This window comes from Drosophila erecta, unplaced genomic scaffold, assembly GCF_003286155.1.
Source record: "Drosophila erecta strain 14021-0224.00,06,07 unplaced genomic scaffold, DereRS2 tig00000055-arrow-pilon, whole genome shotgun sequence".
NCBI classification, from domain to species: Eukaryota; Metazoa; Arthropoda; class Insecta; order Diptera; family Drosophilidae; genus Drosophila; species Drosophila erecta.
Window position 1 is genome coordinate 13151934 of NW_020825200.1, and position 15339 is coordinate 13167272.

Below are 15339 nucleotides of genomic sequence, written 5' to 3' on the forward strand. Positions count from 1 at the left end.
TTTATCAGAATTTATGTGTACTCCGTACACTATTTCCCCCTCCAATAGCACCCAAAATCGATAATATGCAAATATTTTTTGCAGCCCCACACATACACACACACTCACACACGAGTAAAACAAACATAAAAGCGGCGAGTCCTGTGTCCTCTAGCCTCCCTCCCCCTTCCCCCAACCAAACACACACACACAAACTAAATAACTAAATACGCATTAGCATCCTGTCGGATTTTCCTTTATTATTGCCACGGCCGTCGGCGAAACGAAAGGAAACGAGATGCGTGGGAGGCGGGCAGGCATGGCACGTTGCACGCGCTGCTCCTGCGGCACAGTGGGGCAAAAGGAATTAGTCCGGGAATTTAGCGGGCAAGCCAATAATAGCAAAACCCACCCGTCAATACCATGAATTACATGAGGTCTTAAAGGTACTTTCTTACTATATTAAATGTGAGGGTGATCAGGAATATCTTAAACAAAATCATAAAGCCTCGTAAGTATATCTATACCATAAAAATTCCTTATTTGCCTATTTGCTTACATTTTCAACAAAACCTTTAGCAGATTACAAAGCATTGCCCCACTGTGCGGTACCCAGGAAAATACCAACAGTCCGAATGGCAACAAATTCAAGCGAACTTGTATGCAGAGTGTGACTGAAAGCATTATTAATAGAGAACGTCGGCGGCTAAACTCAACCACATATACTGAAAGCACTCACATACACGCAAAAGGGATATAAAAGCAATAAGGACATTCATCTTCATAATTACGGGCAGCGAAATGAGGAGAAAGTGCGAGAGGAGACGACGTGGTATACGCAGAGGAGGAAATTCAAATGAAACGCCAAAGTTTTGCATATGCGGTGGGGATGTGTGTGCTTCCAAGGGAGTTGGGTAGTTCCGCCTACACAGAAGAAAAAAGTTGGCATTCACAGTCACAAATATCGAAGCCTAAACTTGGCAAGCAAGAAAGATACCCATGGTATTGCAAGTACATCTGAAATAGTAATTTTAGTTTATTCTTAATCTGAGATTGCAAACAAAATGTGTTTTCTTGTTTTTAGTATATGCAAAATAAATAAAAATAGGCAAATTCGTTGACTGTAAGCCAAACATTTGCTTTTCGCTCAGTATGTGCTTGACCAAATGGGCGTCTTATGGAAATGACAGTTAAGCCCGCCGACGTTGGTCACCCTAATGAATGCCCGAGCCAGCATTTTCCCCCGAACGCAATCAAATGGAAATTGTTAAAGAAAAGGAAAACTGCCCGAGAGAAAAATGCTGCAGAGAGTGTGCGAAAAGCACGACTGAGTGGATCGCAGGACCTTTCGCATCTGACACAAGGGTGCAACGCATCCGTCTGCACTAATTACGCACAAAACATGTCCGGCAAATCGCAAACCTTTGAATGTCCAGTGCAAAAAGGGGCCGCTTTTGGGGGGGAAAACTGGTCCTCGGGCGTCTGCGTTTGCCCAATGTTTTTCCTGCCTGCTGCAATTTAAATGAGACGTTGGCCAAATGCGAGGGTGTCGCCTGCAGTCGGTGGGTGAAAGTGGGCGGGGCGGTTGGTTGGAATTAATTCTAATCCCGAACACGTTCCGTTGCAAACCAAGTGGTCAGTTGCACTACATACATACATATATATGACTATATACATACATATGTATATAGAACTCATTGGTTGAGTCGCAACTGGTGGAGGGTGCGTCGATCATTAGCGTGATTTCTTTCCGCTTTGACAAGAAAATCAGAACGCTTCAATGAACTCCACCAGGAAAATAAAAAAAGGACACAAAAGGGAATGTCTTAGTCGAGTGGCGCGACTATTAGATACCCGTTACTCAGCTAAAGGAAGTGCGACAAAGTTTGTGGCATTCAAAAATTACGCCTACTAAAGCAAAACGACTATTAATCAGCTAAACAGTTGCGTTAGGGATGGCTACAAGTAAGTGAGAAGGTGAAAATTTCGTAAAATACTCCAAAGTACTTACACATTGGACAATATTTTAATTTTATATTTACTCTTTAATTAGCACAACGTTAAGAAGAAACGTTTTAGAAAGAGAAAGAAGTATAAGCGAAATAAATATGCGGAAATTCTAACAGCTTTTAAGGTTTTTTTTAATGATTTCTTCTGTTGTTTATATATTTTTAAAAACCGCATTTTAGTCCAGGGCCTATAGAAGTTTTAATTCGCTTTTATTATTTGGAATTCGCTCCAAGATAAATAGCAAAGAACCAAACCATGCCAGTTGTCGCTTTAATTCGCTTTTATTAGTTGGAATTTGCTTCAAAATAATTAGCAAATGACCAAACCAGGCCTGTTGTCGTTTTATTTCGCTCAAAAATCGTTAGCAAAGAACCAAACCAAAGTGATATGAATGTATAATGTAAAAAAGGCGTTTTGTTCAGCGCTTGGAGCTTAAATAAATCGGTAATAAAGGCTATTTAAAAATATACCTAAAAAGACCAATTTAGATTTACGAATACAACTTGACACTGTGTTGCATGGAAATAGATAAATTCCAATGGTCCGTCGTTACAAGAATGCTCCAAATGTCAAAAAATTACAGGGTTGTTGGCTTGGGTAGCGGCAACGGTGGCCATTCTGAACTTTTAACAGACGTCTGTTTTACATTTTTTGGAACAACTATTGCCACAAAGTAAAGGACAACTTTGAATAAATAAGTTCAGTGGTCACTGAACTTTCCACTCACACGAAGAATAATATGTAATTATTCTTAGTTCTGCACTTTATTATTACTCAGTTCTAAAACTGAAAGTTAATTGTAAGGTTAACTAAGTTTTCAAAAATGGCTAAGCGATAATTACTCGAAATCGGATATCGCACGACAGAACCATCACAATCGATTATTTTTCTTAGCATGGGACAAAACCATATTATACTAAAATACCAATTGTGGAGAGCGTAGTGTGACCGATCAAAGCTCCGAAAAATCCCGTTTTTAGTATTTGGTATTATTATTTGATGTTATATTTTTATTGGCATTTGAGTTGGAACAAAAACGCAAGGCAAGTTGTTGGTGTTTTTCGCTGTCTGCAGACGGACAAAAAGTAAAAGAACGCAAATCGAAAGCGCCGCGAAAGTGTTGCAAAATCGCTTAACTCGCGGCGCCCTTGAAATCGAGGAAGAAAAGCGAAAAAAGGCTGCGAGAGCTAACGCAAAATCGAAGAAAAAACTGTGTATGTGCGTGCGTGTGCGTGTGAGTGTATGAGTGTGACGTGTGCGTCGCTGTGTGTGTGAGCGAGCTGGCATGCAGATGTAGAGATGTGTGTGTGCGCTGCTGCTGCGGCTGTGTGTGCGTGTAAATTGAATAAGAAAACGAAGCACAAAAGGCACTGATGGAAAATTTATATGTGCGCTGAAAAATTAATTTATTTGCAAAAAGCCAAAGAGCTGCGAAAAGTAAAGTGACAAGCGGAGAGATGTGCAAAATCGAAAGAACGAAAAAATTGTGGATTGCCGACTCTCTACCGATTTGAAGAGAGTGTGAGAGAGAGACACATTGGGAGTTTGTGAATGTGTGGGTGTGAGCCGCCTTTGCCAGGAAAACTAAAACGAAAAAAGTCCCTGGCGTTAAAAATTTGCAACAAAAATTGTTGTATTCGATTGTTTGCTTTCCGCAGTTCGGCGTATCGCCTTTTTTTTTTGCAAAAAACTTTTTCGCCAATCTTGTGCGTGCATAAACGCTTTAGTACCTCTCTATTTAATAGCTGTCTCTCTCTCTCTTTCGGCTCTCTTGAACGACATTCGACTCTCTTGAACGACTCTCGCGCTCTCCGAATCGGCTCTCGCGCTGCTCCCCGCATTTGCTTATGCACAGCCAACTGTCAAAACTGTCATTTACCTTCCTTTTGTCCGATTAGCAAAACGCAACGAAAAACTAATATCCCATCCAAATTTAAATCGTGGCCGTTCGCTTGTTTTTAGTTTATTATTTTATGCCGAGAAACGTAGTACTTTTAATTCGTTTGATCTACGCGTAAGTGTTGAAAAAGGGAGCAGTGATGAGCAGAGAGGCTCCTGCCGCAACGGTGCTACAAATCGATCAGAAAATAACCAATAAAAAGAAAAGCAAATCGAAACATGTTTAAAAACGAAGGAAAAATCAGAGAAATTCAATGAAACAAAAGTGCAAAACAGTCGCGTAATTGTTTGTGTGTGTGTGTGTACGCCAGAGTGTGTGTGTGTGTCAGCCCATCCTTTTGCTCTGCTTCTTCACTTTCGCTCAGTTGTTGTTGCAGCTTGCACTTTGTACCTTAGATTTTCCCATTTCCTCTTACCATTGCCATTTCTCCAAAACAGCTGGCCAAGCATTTGATTAACTCCAATATTCCTTAGTTTTCTACTGTATATTTTGTGCCATTTTCTTTTGTTTATAATGTCAGCTGGTTCTCATTGTTGTTTATTTTCTGTTCTGCTTCGCCTTGATTGTTTAGTCAAGTGTTAGTTTTGTTTTTGTGCCATTTTGCAATTTTCTGCTTATTGCCATCCGATATTATGGGGTACTTTTTTTTTTTAAATGTGATTTACAGTTGAAATTCAAATACAAAATTGTGTGTTTTGTTTGGTTTAACGGTAACTCGAATTACACACAAGTGTTTAGAAATTATGGATACGTATTAAATACCGGCGATGTGCAAAAACAAACCAGACTTTTATAATAACTTAGGTTTCAGTTCACTTAAAGTTCCTCTAAAAGTAATGGGCGTTTGTAAACTTTCTGTGAATATCAAGTTAAATATTAGGTCGAGAGATATTAGTTTATTCCAAATTCAAAATCACTTCGTATGAGAAACCTTTTTGTACCAACTTGAAATTAATAAATCTGATTAGCTTTGAATGCCCTTGAACCAATCTACTGTATCTTCACGATCATAATGATCATCCCTTTTAACGCATCTCCGATTTCAAAGCAAAACAAAATAAACCTCATGCCAGATCGTCTTTCTTGTCAAGCCGCGTGGCAAATTTTTCTGCTCACCCTGCACCATTTTGTAACTATCACTGGACTATATGTTTGCGTTTAGGAATCGGATACACTTCAGGCTTTTGCCAATCCTTTGGTACGATCGATGGCAACATTTTTAGCCATAAACGATTGGATTGTTCTGAGAGATACATTAGTATAGATTGGAATGAGTTCAAAAAATAAGCATATTTTTCTCGAATAGGGATCTATGTGCAAACAAAAAATGCGTGTGCAGGCAGTCACGTCTACCAAACCAGAATTCAATCAGTCCAACCTTTTTGTACTCTTTTTGTAGTGCAGGAATTTCGGGGTTGAAAGCAATCTTTTAGCAACTGGTTACACTTTTCGATTTTAAAGAATATATTTTATCATTAACATTTTCTGAATAATACCTTAATAAAATAAGGATTAATTATTTGATTTAGGGTATTCCGACTTTCGGTAAATTTAACAGCTATTTGCACCAATTTTCTCGGATGTCTTGTTGCTTTATTTACATTCTGCGACTCAATTCAATTGAGAAATTATATTCGATTTCAAATTGTATCTGAGTATCTCATGGATGCATTGTCATTGTAATCTCTAGCTTGTTGTTGTTCCTTTTGCAGCCGCCTCCTCCTCATCTTCGTGGCTGCTCTTTTCTCGTTTGATAAACATTTTCATTGCCTTCTCTCGACATCTCTCTCTCGCTCTTTCGGGTTCTTTTACTTCCTCCTATAACGCCTTCGTTTTTCTTTTCCTTTTCCCTTGCCATTTTTTTGCATTGTGAATCATTTCCTTGCGGAAAGGAAAAGAGAGAGAAAAAGGTGGGAAGTGCCTGTGGGTGAAAGACAGGAAAGGAAAGTCACTGATTGAAAAGTTATTAATTCGGTTCAATTTTCATTATGCATTATTTAATACTTTGGTATCCATAAAGTTCAGTTTTATATATTGTCGGCAAGGTTTAAATGAAATTTATTTTAAACTGCAGGATTTTCAAGAGCTGAATGTTCAAAGTTTAAATCAATTTGCAGCGTATTTTTGATCTAGGATCCTAATTCCATCTTTCAATTTACTGCCAAAGATTTGGTTCTATTCTTTTCTATTTGGCTATTTGGCTATTTACCATCTTTCGTATTTCCTTTTGAAGTATTATTCAAAGATTTGATTTTCAACCGAAGATATAAATGTTGTTTGGTTAAGTTTTTGTAGTTTTAGCTGTGGTTCTCATAATCACACTTTGTACTAGCGATATGTCCTGGCTTACCTTTGGTGCACTGCGAACAATCGGGACACCTTTCCTTTTGGTTTTCATCTTCGTTGGCTGCTGCTATCATCATCAATATTGATTACCGGCAGCTGTCTGCTGCGAGAGAGAGCGAGCGAGAGTTGGCAGCCGCTCTCCTTTTGCGGTTTGTTTGGTATGCGGCCCCCCACCCCGTCCCGCCCACTTGTAGGCGCCCACGTTGGAAGGAAGGAGCGTGTGGATGTGGACGGGGCCGGGGACGGGGATGCGGTGGGGGGCCAACAGGCTGCTCTCGCTCTTTTGCAGCTCCCGCTCTCCGATTGCAATTTTCTCAACGCGCATTCGCTCGCTCACACTCACTCTCTCTCGCTCGCTCGCTCTAGCCTCTTTCTGTACTATCTGTTGTAGTTGCTTTTCATTACATTTGTTGTTGTTGGCTTGCCATCGATTTTATGCTTTGTCGTTGCAATTAGTTCTTCTGTTGCTTGCTTCTTGTCTGCACTTTTGGTTCTCATTTTCTTTTTGCCCCATCTCCTTGTTGTTCTTGTTGTTGTTGTTGTTGTTCTTGTTGTTGTTGTTTTTGCTATTGAGGAAGGCAGTGAGCAGAGGCAGAAATCCTCATTTCCATTCGCCGATTTGTTTGTGTGCGAAATCTGGTGCCTACAGCGATACTTTGATTATTGACTGCCGTGGGGTTAAAAGGGGCCCCAAGTTTATTGTCCATAAGATGAGTTATAAGAATGGATACTCCACTCCAGAGGTCCTTAATGGGTTGGGCATTCTAAGTCGGTTTGTGTGTGCGCTTCTTAGTGGATTATATTCCCAATTGAGCCAATTTCGTCTAGTTTATACAGATTTTTAATGCCATTCTCAGGAAATAATGGTGTTGTAAACACTCAATTGGTGTTGTAAGCCTCAATTGCTGTTGTAAGCTATTGATTTTCAAATGCGTGTTACATTCGTTCACAAAAAGTGGTGCCCAATTAACTCGCCTTTACTCCCCCATTTTCTATCCGAAATCTACTCAAGATCAAGAAGATGCTTTGGGCCAACACCTGCGTGGCTCAAGAACAAGGCCAATAGACTCTTAAAGACCCAACAAACAACAGGCAAACACAGAAAAAATACAACAAAATAAGAGCCAAAATGCCCACCTTGACAGAGTGCTACGACCACTGTTGACCTATAACTGATTTTTTGTTCTTCAGTTGTTCTCCTGGTTTGCTGGTTTGGTTGCTTGTCTCTTTTCTACGGCTAATTCCTCTTCTAGCCACGAAATAGTCAGATTTTTTTGCGTCGTTTATAACTCGATTAGGCAAAAGAAATAAAACAAAATTAAGCGAGAGAGAAAGATTAAAAGAGCAGCGTCAAGGTCTTGACTTTGCCTTCTGGCAGGGCACACGCAGAGTTCAAACGCCACTACAGTAATCACTCGCAAGTCTGTCCATGAATCATTAGATAATGCCAGTAATGCTCGAGCTCAGTATTCAGATCAACAAATTCGTACTGCGAAGTGCCAACTTATTTCTGTAGGATTTCGGTTTTAGATATATTCAATTTAAATTTCTTCTCAGTTCCGTGTTAATATAACATTGATTTTGTAGTTATGAACAATACTGCGAGACATGAATTCTTATCGGGAGCCCACTATACTTACAAATACAAGTACACTCTCTTCTTGACAGTCCACGCAATTTATGAATGATCGTCGAAAAGTTTACGGTTATTACGCTTACCAACACAAGTGCGGAAGAGAACGGCGCGTGTGCCCGAAAATGTTTGCAAAACTCTTTTTTTTTTTGCGAATATCATTTTGGCGAATCATTTTGTGGGCTGCCTTTTTTTATCTCTTTCTCTTTGGTTAGCGGACTCATTTCTGATTTCCGTAAACGAAATCGATTAAATAATGAGTGAGGGCGAAAAAATCAATGCCGAGAGCAAATACATAAATATTTGAATATTCAACTGCAAATGCAAAAGATAATAAGACAGGCAGCTAAAATGGAAAGGAGACCAACAAAAAAGTATTTAAAAACAAACATGCGGTTATTTTTTTCTCACTGCTTCGGAAGGAAACCCCCTGCGCAAAAATCTCCTTCCTCTAATGTAGCACTTAACTAATTCAACAAAACTACGACGTACCCAAAACACCGACAACTCAATGAAATCAATAATAAAAAACGAGGCGAAACAAAAAATAATGAAAAGCACACAAAGCATCATCAACATCGTCATGATGATAATAAACGAACATGAACTACGCAGTTATGAAATTTAACTAGATACTTATAGAAAATCAGACAATACACAGTAGCCGAAGGTTGGGCTTAACTTCAGGGGAATACTAAAAAGTGGAATTTGAGCTATTTGGTTAATTTAGTTAGCTTGCTTGCTCGATTTATGCGCTGCATAATAATAATAAGCCTTTACAATTAGCCCATCTTACCTTCGAAAACTAAGTTTCACCTATTCCTGGTTATAATTTGAAATTAATTGAAATGTACCTCTTATTGAGTGCGACATTATTAATTTTTGACTATAAATAAATGCATTTAATTACCCAAACAAGCTCATGACAAATGTTATATCTTGAATATATTACGTATACGTCGCGTTGTTCGGTGCAATCATTTCCCCACCTCCCCCCGCGATCTGTGTGCTCGGCGGCGTTTTGTGTGCTTTTAATTTAATAAACAAATAATGGAAATTAATATTGTTTGTTCTTGATCGAATTTCGTACCTCTTGCTCTCATAATCATTGAAATGGATTCTAATGGTATTTCTTGTTCTGCTCTGCCATTTTACAGGAATATCATTTCTACAATTTACTGCAATGTGCTAGTAAAACTGAACCGAAGAAATTGATTAATTCTACGAGATAAAGCTGCAGAAAACCAACAAATTAAAAACCTAAGCGTAAGCGTGTGACGACAAAGTGGAGAAGTGCAACAAATATATGAATAGAATTTAGATGAATAGAAATCCCAAGTTAACCAAGATCACCAAAATATTTTCATAATTTATAAGAAATATTTCAAGTGTGATACCAAGTTCTGGAACCACATCAGGCAAGCCTACTTTCGAAAACGAATCATCCAACTGCAGAAACTGAATCAAATCGAATTGATTCGATTAACAGCTGTGCTGTACACATGCACCGGTGTGTGTGAGGGGGCGCGCGCGTGTGCGTGTACGTGTACGTGAGTGAACCGTGTGTGTTCGCGTATGTGTTAGTGTATGTGTGTGTCGGTGTTGGTGGCGAAAATTGAAACGCCCGCTAAACAAAGTCAAGCGCTAGATGGCGCTGTCGCTGCCGCCTTTGACCAGTGCTGTTGTTGTTGTTGTTGTCGGTGTGCCACACATTGTTGTAGTTGTTGTTGATGTTGATGCTGCAGCAGCAGCAGCAAACAAAACGCGGAAAGTCAAATCATAACCGCCCACCAGCCCCCCGCAACACGAAAAACCACCTCGCCCCAATAAATTACAATTTACCAGCCTAACAAAATCAACTCCCCCAACAAATAAATACACAATTTAATAAAGGAATAATAGGTAATAGTCAAGAGTTTCGCATTACCCATCGTCGGTCGGTTCAAATTGCATCGCGGCGCGTCGCGAACGTTGCTAGTCCTCGTATCGTATCGTATCGTATTGTATCGGATCGGATCGGAACGGAACGGAACCCTATAGTACAGACGGTTACGGATCAGATCGGATCAGTTGGCAGTCGGTGGCACCTGACAACGCAACGCTAACCGCTATTATGCATCGGCGTCGTCGGTTGGCCAGTGCAACAATCGCATTCGAATTGGCGGACGAGCAGCAGCTAATGCAACAACTGACAGAACTTAATTAAACAGGCTAATAACAAAGGCTGTATACAGTGTATCGTAGTCCGTAGTGGATACCCAACCGAATACCAAATCGAAACGAACCGCAAAGCTGGTAAAGCGTAACTTTTTCCGTGGCCCCAAATAATCCAAGAATCGTTAGCAATCCTGGATTATTTGCTAAAGACTTTGCGCACGCTGAAATCCAATTCGATTATGGCCGAGAATCAAAGTGCGGCCAGCGAAGATTCCGGTCACCAACAGCAACAGCAACATCAGCAGCAACAGCAACACCAGCAACATCAGCAACCACTAGCCACCACATCAGTCACGGCCGCTTCAACCACATCGGTCTTAGCTAACCAATCGCCCACTAACTCGCAGGCCTCATCCCCTGAAAATTCCCAGGAAGCACTGCCCTTGCTGCGACGACAGCAATCAGCCGCAGCAGCCACAGTAGCAGCAGCAGCAGCAGCCGCCGCCGCAACAGTTGCAGCCACAACCAGCAGCGCATCGCAGCAGCAGCATCGCAACAGCATCAGCAACATGTTTGATCGCACGGTTAATGCCAAGTTTAAGCCGGCCTCCTCAAATGCGGGACCTGGCAACAATCCGGGACGCAGGAACTCAATGTTGACACCATCCCGAGGAGTCAGTATCGGCGGCACTGGCGGTAATATCCGCAAGCTGACCAAGGTCAGCTCGCTGACCAGCAACCATCACTTTGCTGTGTGCTATCCACCCAGCAACATCTATCAGAACAGCAACAATGCCGGCAGCAATTCGGCTTTGCAGCGCACCACCAGCGAAAGTTTGCGTCTAAACTCGCTGAGTCGCGTGGCAGCCGCAGCGACACCCACATCGATGTCCAGGGCCAGTAGTAACTCCAGCCTGGCCACATCCACCTCCACATCGCTGGCACCCAAGTCCAGCAGCAGCAGTGGTGGCAGCAACTCGACACCGCAGCACCAACAGCAGCCGGTGAGCAGTAGCAACAGCAGCAGCAGCAGCAACAACAGCTTCACCAAGGCCAGTTCGCCCAACAATAATGGAGCACGTTCGGTGGGCGGAGCAGCTGCGGCAGCTGCAACTGGCATTGGCACTGGCACTGCCCCAGCCACTGCAGCAGGCAGTCATCACCATCAGCCACATCACCACCATCATCATCATCATCACCACCATCAGCATCACAACCACCAGCAGCAACAGCAACAGACTAGCCTCAGTCAAGGACACGCCTCGTTAACCGTCGCCGGTGGATCAGCTGCAGCCGGTGGTGGTGGTGGTGGCGGTAGTGGAAGCTCCTCGGGGACCGCCGCTGGTGGCACCAATCGCAAACCAAAGACGACTTCCTCATTCGAGATCACCTCGGTGACGGTGGGCCATCCCAAGCTGAATGCTGCCGGCGATACTGGAGACGAGTCGGCCGACGATCTGGACGAATCTCACACGGATGACAATAGTCGGATAACGGACCTGGAGAACGAGACGCCCTCAATGTCGGAAGACACGTTCTCCAAGGAGGAGGTATACTATGCCAACAATGCCCTCAGCACCAATGCGCCGGTGATACCGACTAGCTCGCAATACGGCCTCGTCGTGGTGGATCCCATAGCACCTTCGCTGGGCCAGACGATCCAGAACGTCCAGGTCAATGTGTCGGATAACATTATCAATGTGGTGAGCGGTGCAGTCACACCGGGTGGCACCAAGAAGAAGGACGACATCAAGGAGACGCAGCACCGCAGCGAGCGATTCAAGGTGGTCAAAATTGAGTCGACGGAGCCGTTTAAGCGCGGCCGCTGGATGTGCATGGATTACCTGGATCACTCGAGTGTGGGTAATGGCGGTAATAACAACGAAAAGACTGGCTCTTCTACTTCCGAGGCGCACCCAGCCACAACGGATGGTGCAGCAGGTGTTGCCGGTGGGTCTGAGGCTCCGGCTCCGGCCCACAAGACCACACAAAGTATGATTCTGCCACCCACCCAGAAGCTGAACGAGAACCATTTGGAGGCCACCTCGACCGATGCCAACTGGAACTATGCCGAGCAACAGCAGCAGCAGCAACAAACAATAGTTGGCAATGCCCTGACCAAGACATTGCCCGTGGCTCTTCGCAACGGTTAGTTTCCATTCGAGAAATGTTCGGATTCAGTCACTAATTTTACTTTATTTCGTTTAATCAGTGAGTCGCAGTTCCTCGGTAACCCCAAGTCCTAATGCCTCCGTCGAGGTAAGTTGATGCTTGTTTGTTTACTTAATACCTCGATAGTTTCAATTTGTTTACCTAATACTTCGATAGTTTCAATTGTTATAAGTGGCAGATGTTTATTACAATTTAAATAAATATTGAGCAAGTAGAAATGTTAAGGGAACCGCTTATTAATCTTAAGAAACTTAACATCAGACGCCACTAACATACTATTTGTGTCTGTCCTCCGGTCGTTTCTTTTCATGCCACCTCCTCTCCACCATCATGCAACAGTTCTTGTCTCCCAATTTGCTCGCCCAGCAGCAACAGCAGCAGCAGCAGCTCTTCGACAGCGTGAATGCCAATGCTGCCAGTTCACCAAATCCCGCCGGTGACCCCAACAACATGGACTATGCGCGAACGGCGGCGATGCAACTGCATCAAACGATGCAGCAGCTCAAGCAGCGCGAGGACGCCATGGACGTGCCGCCAGGTGGCTATCCAAACTACCAAAATGGGGGAGATTCTGCTGGTGTGGCGGCCAGCAACAACAACAGCGCCGGAGCAGCAACTGGAGAGTCGCAGCTAAGCACCAGCTATGTTGAGCAGCAGCAGCCATTATCCCCGGCACCACTAACGCCCCAGGGCGCACCCACATTCGCGGCGGTTGCTGCCGGGCAGTCGCCCAACTTCCAATTGGAGCCACAACAACAGCAGCAGCAGCAGCAAGCAACATCGCAGATAGATGGAATAGTCCCACAGCCATTTAATCCACAACAGCAGCAGCAGCAGCAGGCGCAGCAATCAGCAGCTCCGCAAGCTGCAGCCACTGCAACATCTGCAGTGGCTGCAGCACCACCACAACAGACTTCAAACACTTCCAATGCAGCGGTAGTCAATGTCCAGGGTCAGACAATGCCGCTGTTATCAAACATGACCAGTTACGAGCAGCAGCAGCCTAATCTTGGCGCAGCAACAGCAGCAACAGGAGGCGCAGCAGCAACATCGGTGGCTGCAGCGCAAGCGATTCCCACGCTGCAATTGCAGAGTGCTCCCGCCACGATTGCCGATCCGCAGCAATTGATGGTGCCACAGCAGCAGAAGCAGCAACAGCAGCAGCAGGAGGAGCAGCAGCAGCAGCCAACACAGCAACAGCAGCAGCAACAACAATCGCTTCCGCCAGCAAATATCGCGAGTGCTAGTGCCAATAATAGTAATCTAAACCTAACGAATACGAGTGTTGTGGCCACCGCCGAGGCAACAACAAACGCGCTGACCTTGACCGATGAACAGGCGACCGCGGCAGTGGCAGCTGCAGTTGCGACCGGCGCTGCAGCAGCAACGCAGCAGCAAATCCAACAGCTACAACAGCAACCAAATGCAGAGTCCGAGACTGAAAGGTGAGTCACAAGCGAAATATGTCACTTGATGCATAGCGAAAGCAAGACATTCAAATGAACTATCTGGTTTTGCAATGTGTGGAATATATTAGTAAACTAATTAGGGGTTACATAGTGGCATTTTCGACCTTTTGAAAGATACCCATATCTTGTTACTTTGGGAAATCAACAGTATTTAGTTCAATGGGTTAATGTATTTGCCCGCTATCTTATCGACTTTTCCATTTTCCTCTTCAAATTCATTCACAAAAGCTGCTGCCTTTCCACATTTGCTTTTCCACTTTTACGAGAGCCTGGCATTTGGCGTCTTATCTCAAATAGTATTGGGCTGATCAAATATTTACACGATTATAAACAAACTGCCGCTCTGTCTACTTTTCTTACCGCACGGACCTAATCAATTAACTCCAAAGACTGAGGTTCCGTTCCGAAAGTTATTTGTGGGCAGAGCCGGGTTTGCCTTTGTTTTGCATTCGACTATATTTAGAACGCATAAACGTTGTTTGAACAAGTTTTGAGAATGTCCGCTGGCCCCACAGCCCCCCCGGTGCCCTCCTCCCATCCCTGCAATACTATCGTTCGTCTAGGGCTAATTTCAGGTTCATTTCGAGCTGCTAAAGTGCCAACACGCGCCGCCTTCTCTTTCTCATTGTGTTTTGTCGTCTCTTTCGGTCGCAAGAAATAATTTCGCCACTCAAATAATTTGTTGTTGCCTCTTTATAGTTTTTTTTTTTTTGGTTTTGTAGTTTTGTTTGCTTGCAAATTTGCTACGTCCATTTGCCGGAATTGCTTGCTTAGGCGGGAAGCGTAAAGAACGAGAGGGAAAGACCTCTAATAGAGGGTAAACCTCATTACAATAATTTATTTAATAAAAATTCATCAATGAAATTAGCCATGGAATGTTTGCGCAGAAAGCGAGCGGTGTATGCTGCTTTTTATTTTTCGGCATCTGATGGGAAAGCTGTGGAAAGGGGGGCCAATGGGGCGGATTGTTATTTTTGTGGGGGCGGTGGCTCTACGAATACAACAAAATGAACGTGACACAAAAGGTCGCTTTAATTAAGTTCGTTTTAAAGCGTACAACAGTTTACTCAATTGCCATATACACTGCGAAAATACGAATTTGCTGTTCTGCTGTACAGACCATTTTAAAAGGCAGATTACATTGAAGATTGTATTGCAATCAGTATTTTGGGATTTATATCATATATTTGTTATATTACATTTCAATGCATTTAAATGAGCTAATTTGTTATTTGTATTCATTCATTGTTCATTTATTGCATTCATCCACCTTCTTCGCCAATCGAAATCGTTTTTATCAACATTGTTTTTAGAGTATTTCAAAACAAACTCATTGACCAACTTTTTTCAAGCTAAAAGTTGGTGACATTTTTTGTTTTTATTGGTACCTCCATGCGGCGATGACTAATTTGTTTGCCATAGAAAAAGTTTATTGGGTGACTCACTGTTTTGGGGTTTTGCATGTGATTAAACCAGTAAAATGCATACAAAAACGGGGAATCTTTTTCAGTAGTTTATACATTGAGCATATGCCAAGAGATTAGAGAGAGACTAAAGTCAAGGCAAATGAAACATGTGTGGATACAGATACATATGCAGATGCAGATACATGCAGATACGAACGATATGTGTATATCATATTCTTGGCAGATTGCGCATTTGCGTGTGACGAG

The 15339-nt window shown here is 42.9% G+C and overlaps 1 protein-coding gene across 1 annotated transcript in view; it reads left to right on the forward strand.

Annotated features, from left to right (window-relative positions):
• The first annotated feature begins 2930 nt into the window (after positions 1-2930).
• Positions 2931-15339, forward strand: part of LOC6541198 (protein bunched, class 1/class 3/D/E isoforms) — a 91726-nt gene continuing 79317 nt past the window's right edge. Inside the window, exons 1-4 of the mRNA XM_001969689.3 lie at positions 2931-3377; positions 9026-12173; positions 12238-12284; positions 12537-13642. Of these exons, the coding sequence (XP_001969725.2) occupies positions 10265-12173; positions 12238-12284; positions 12537-13642 (3062 nt within the window). The 5' untranslated portion in view covers positions 2931-3377; positions 9026-10264. The remainder of the gene's footprint in view (positions 3378-9025; positions 12174-12237; positions 12285-12536; positions 13643-15339) is intronic.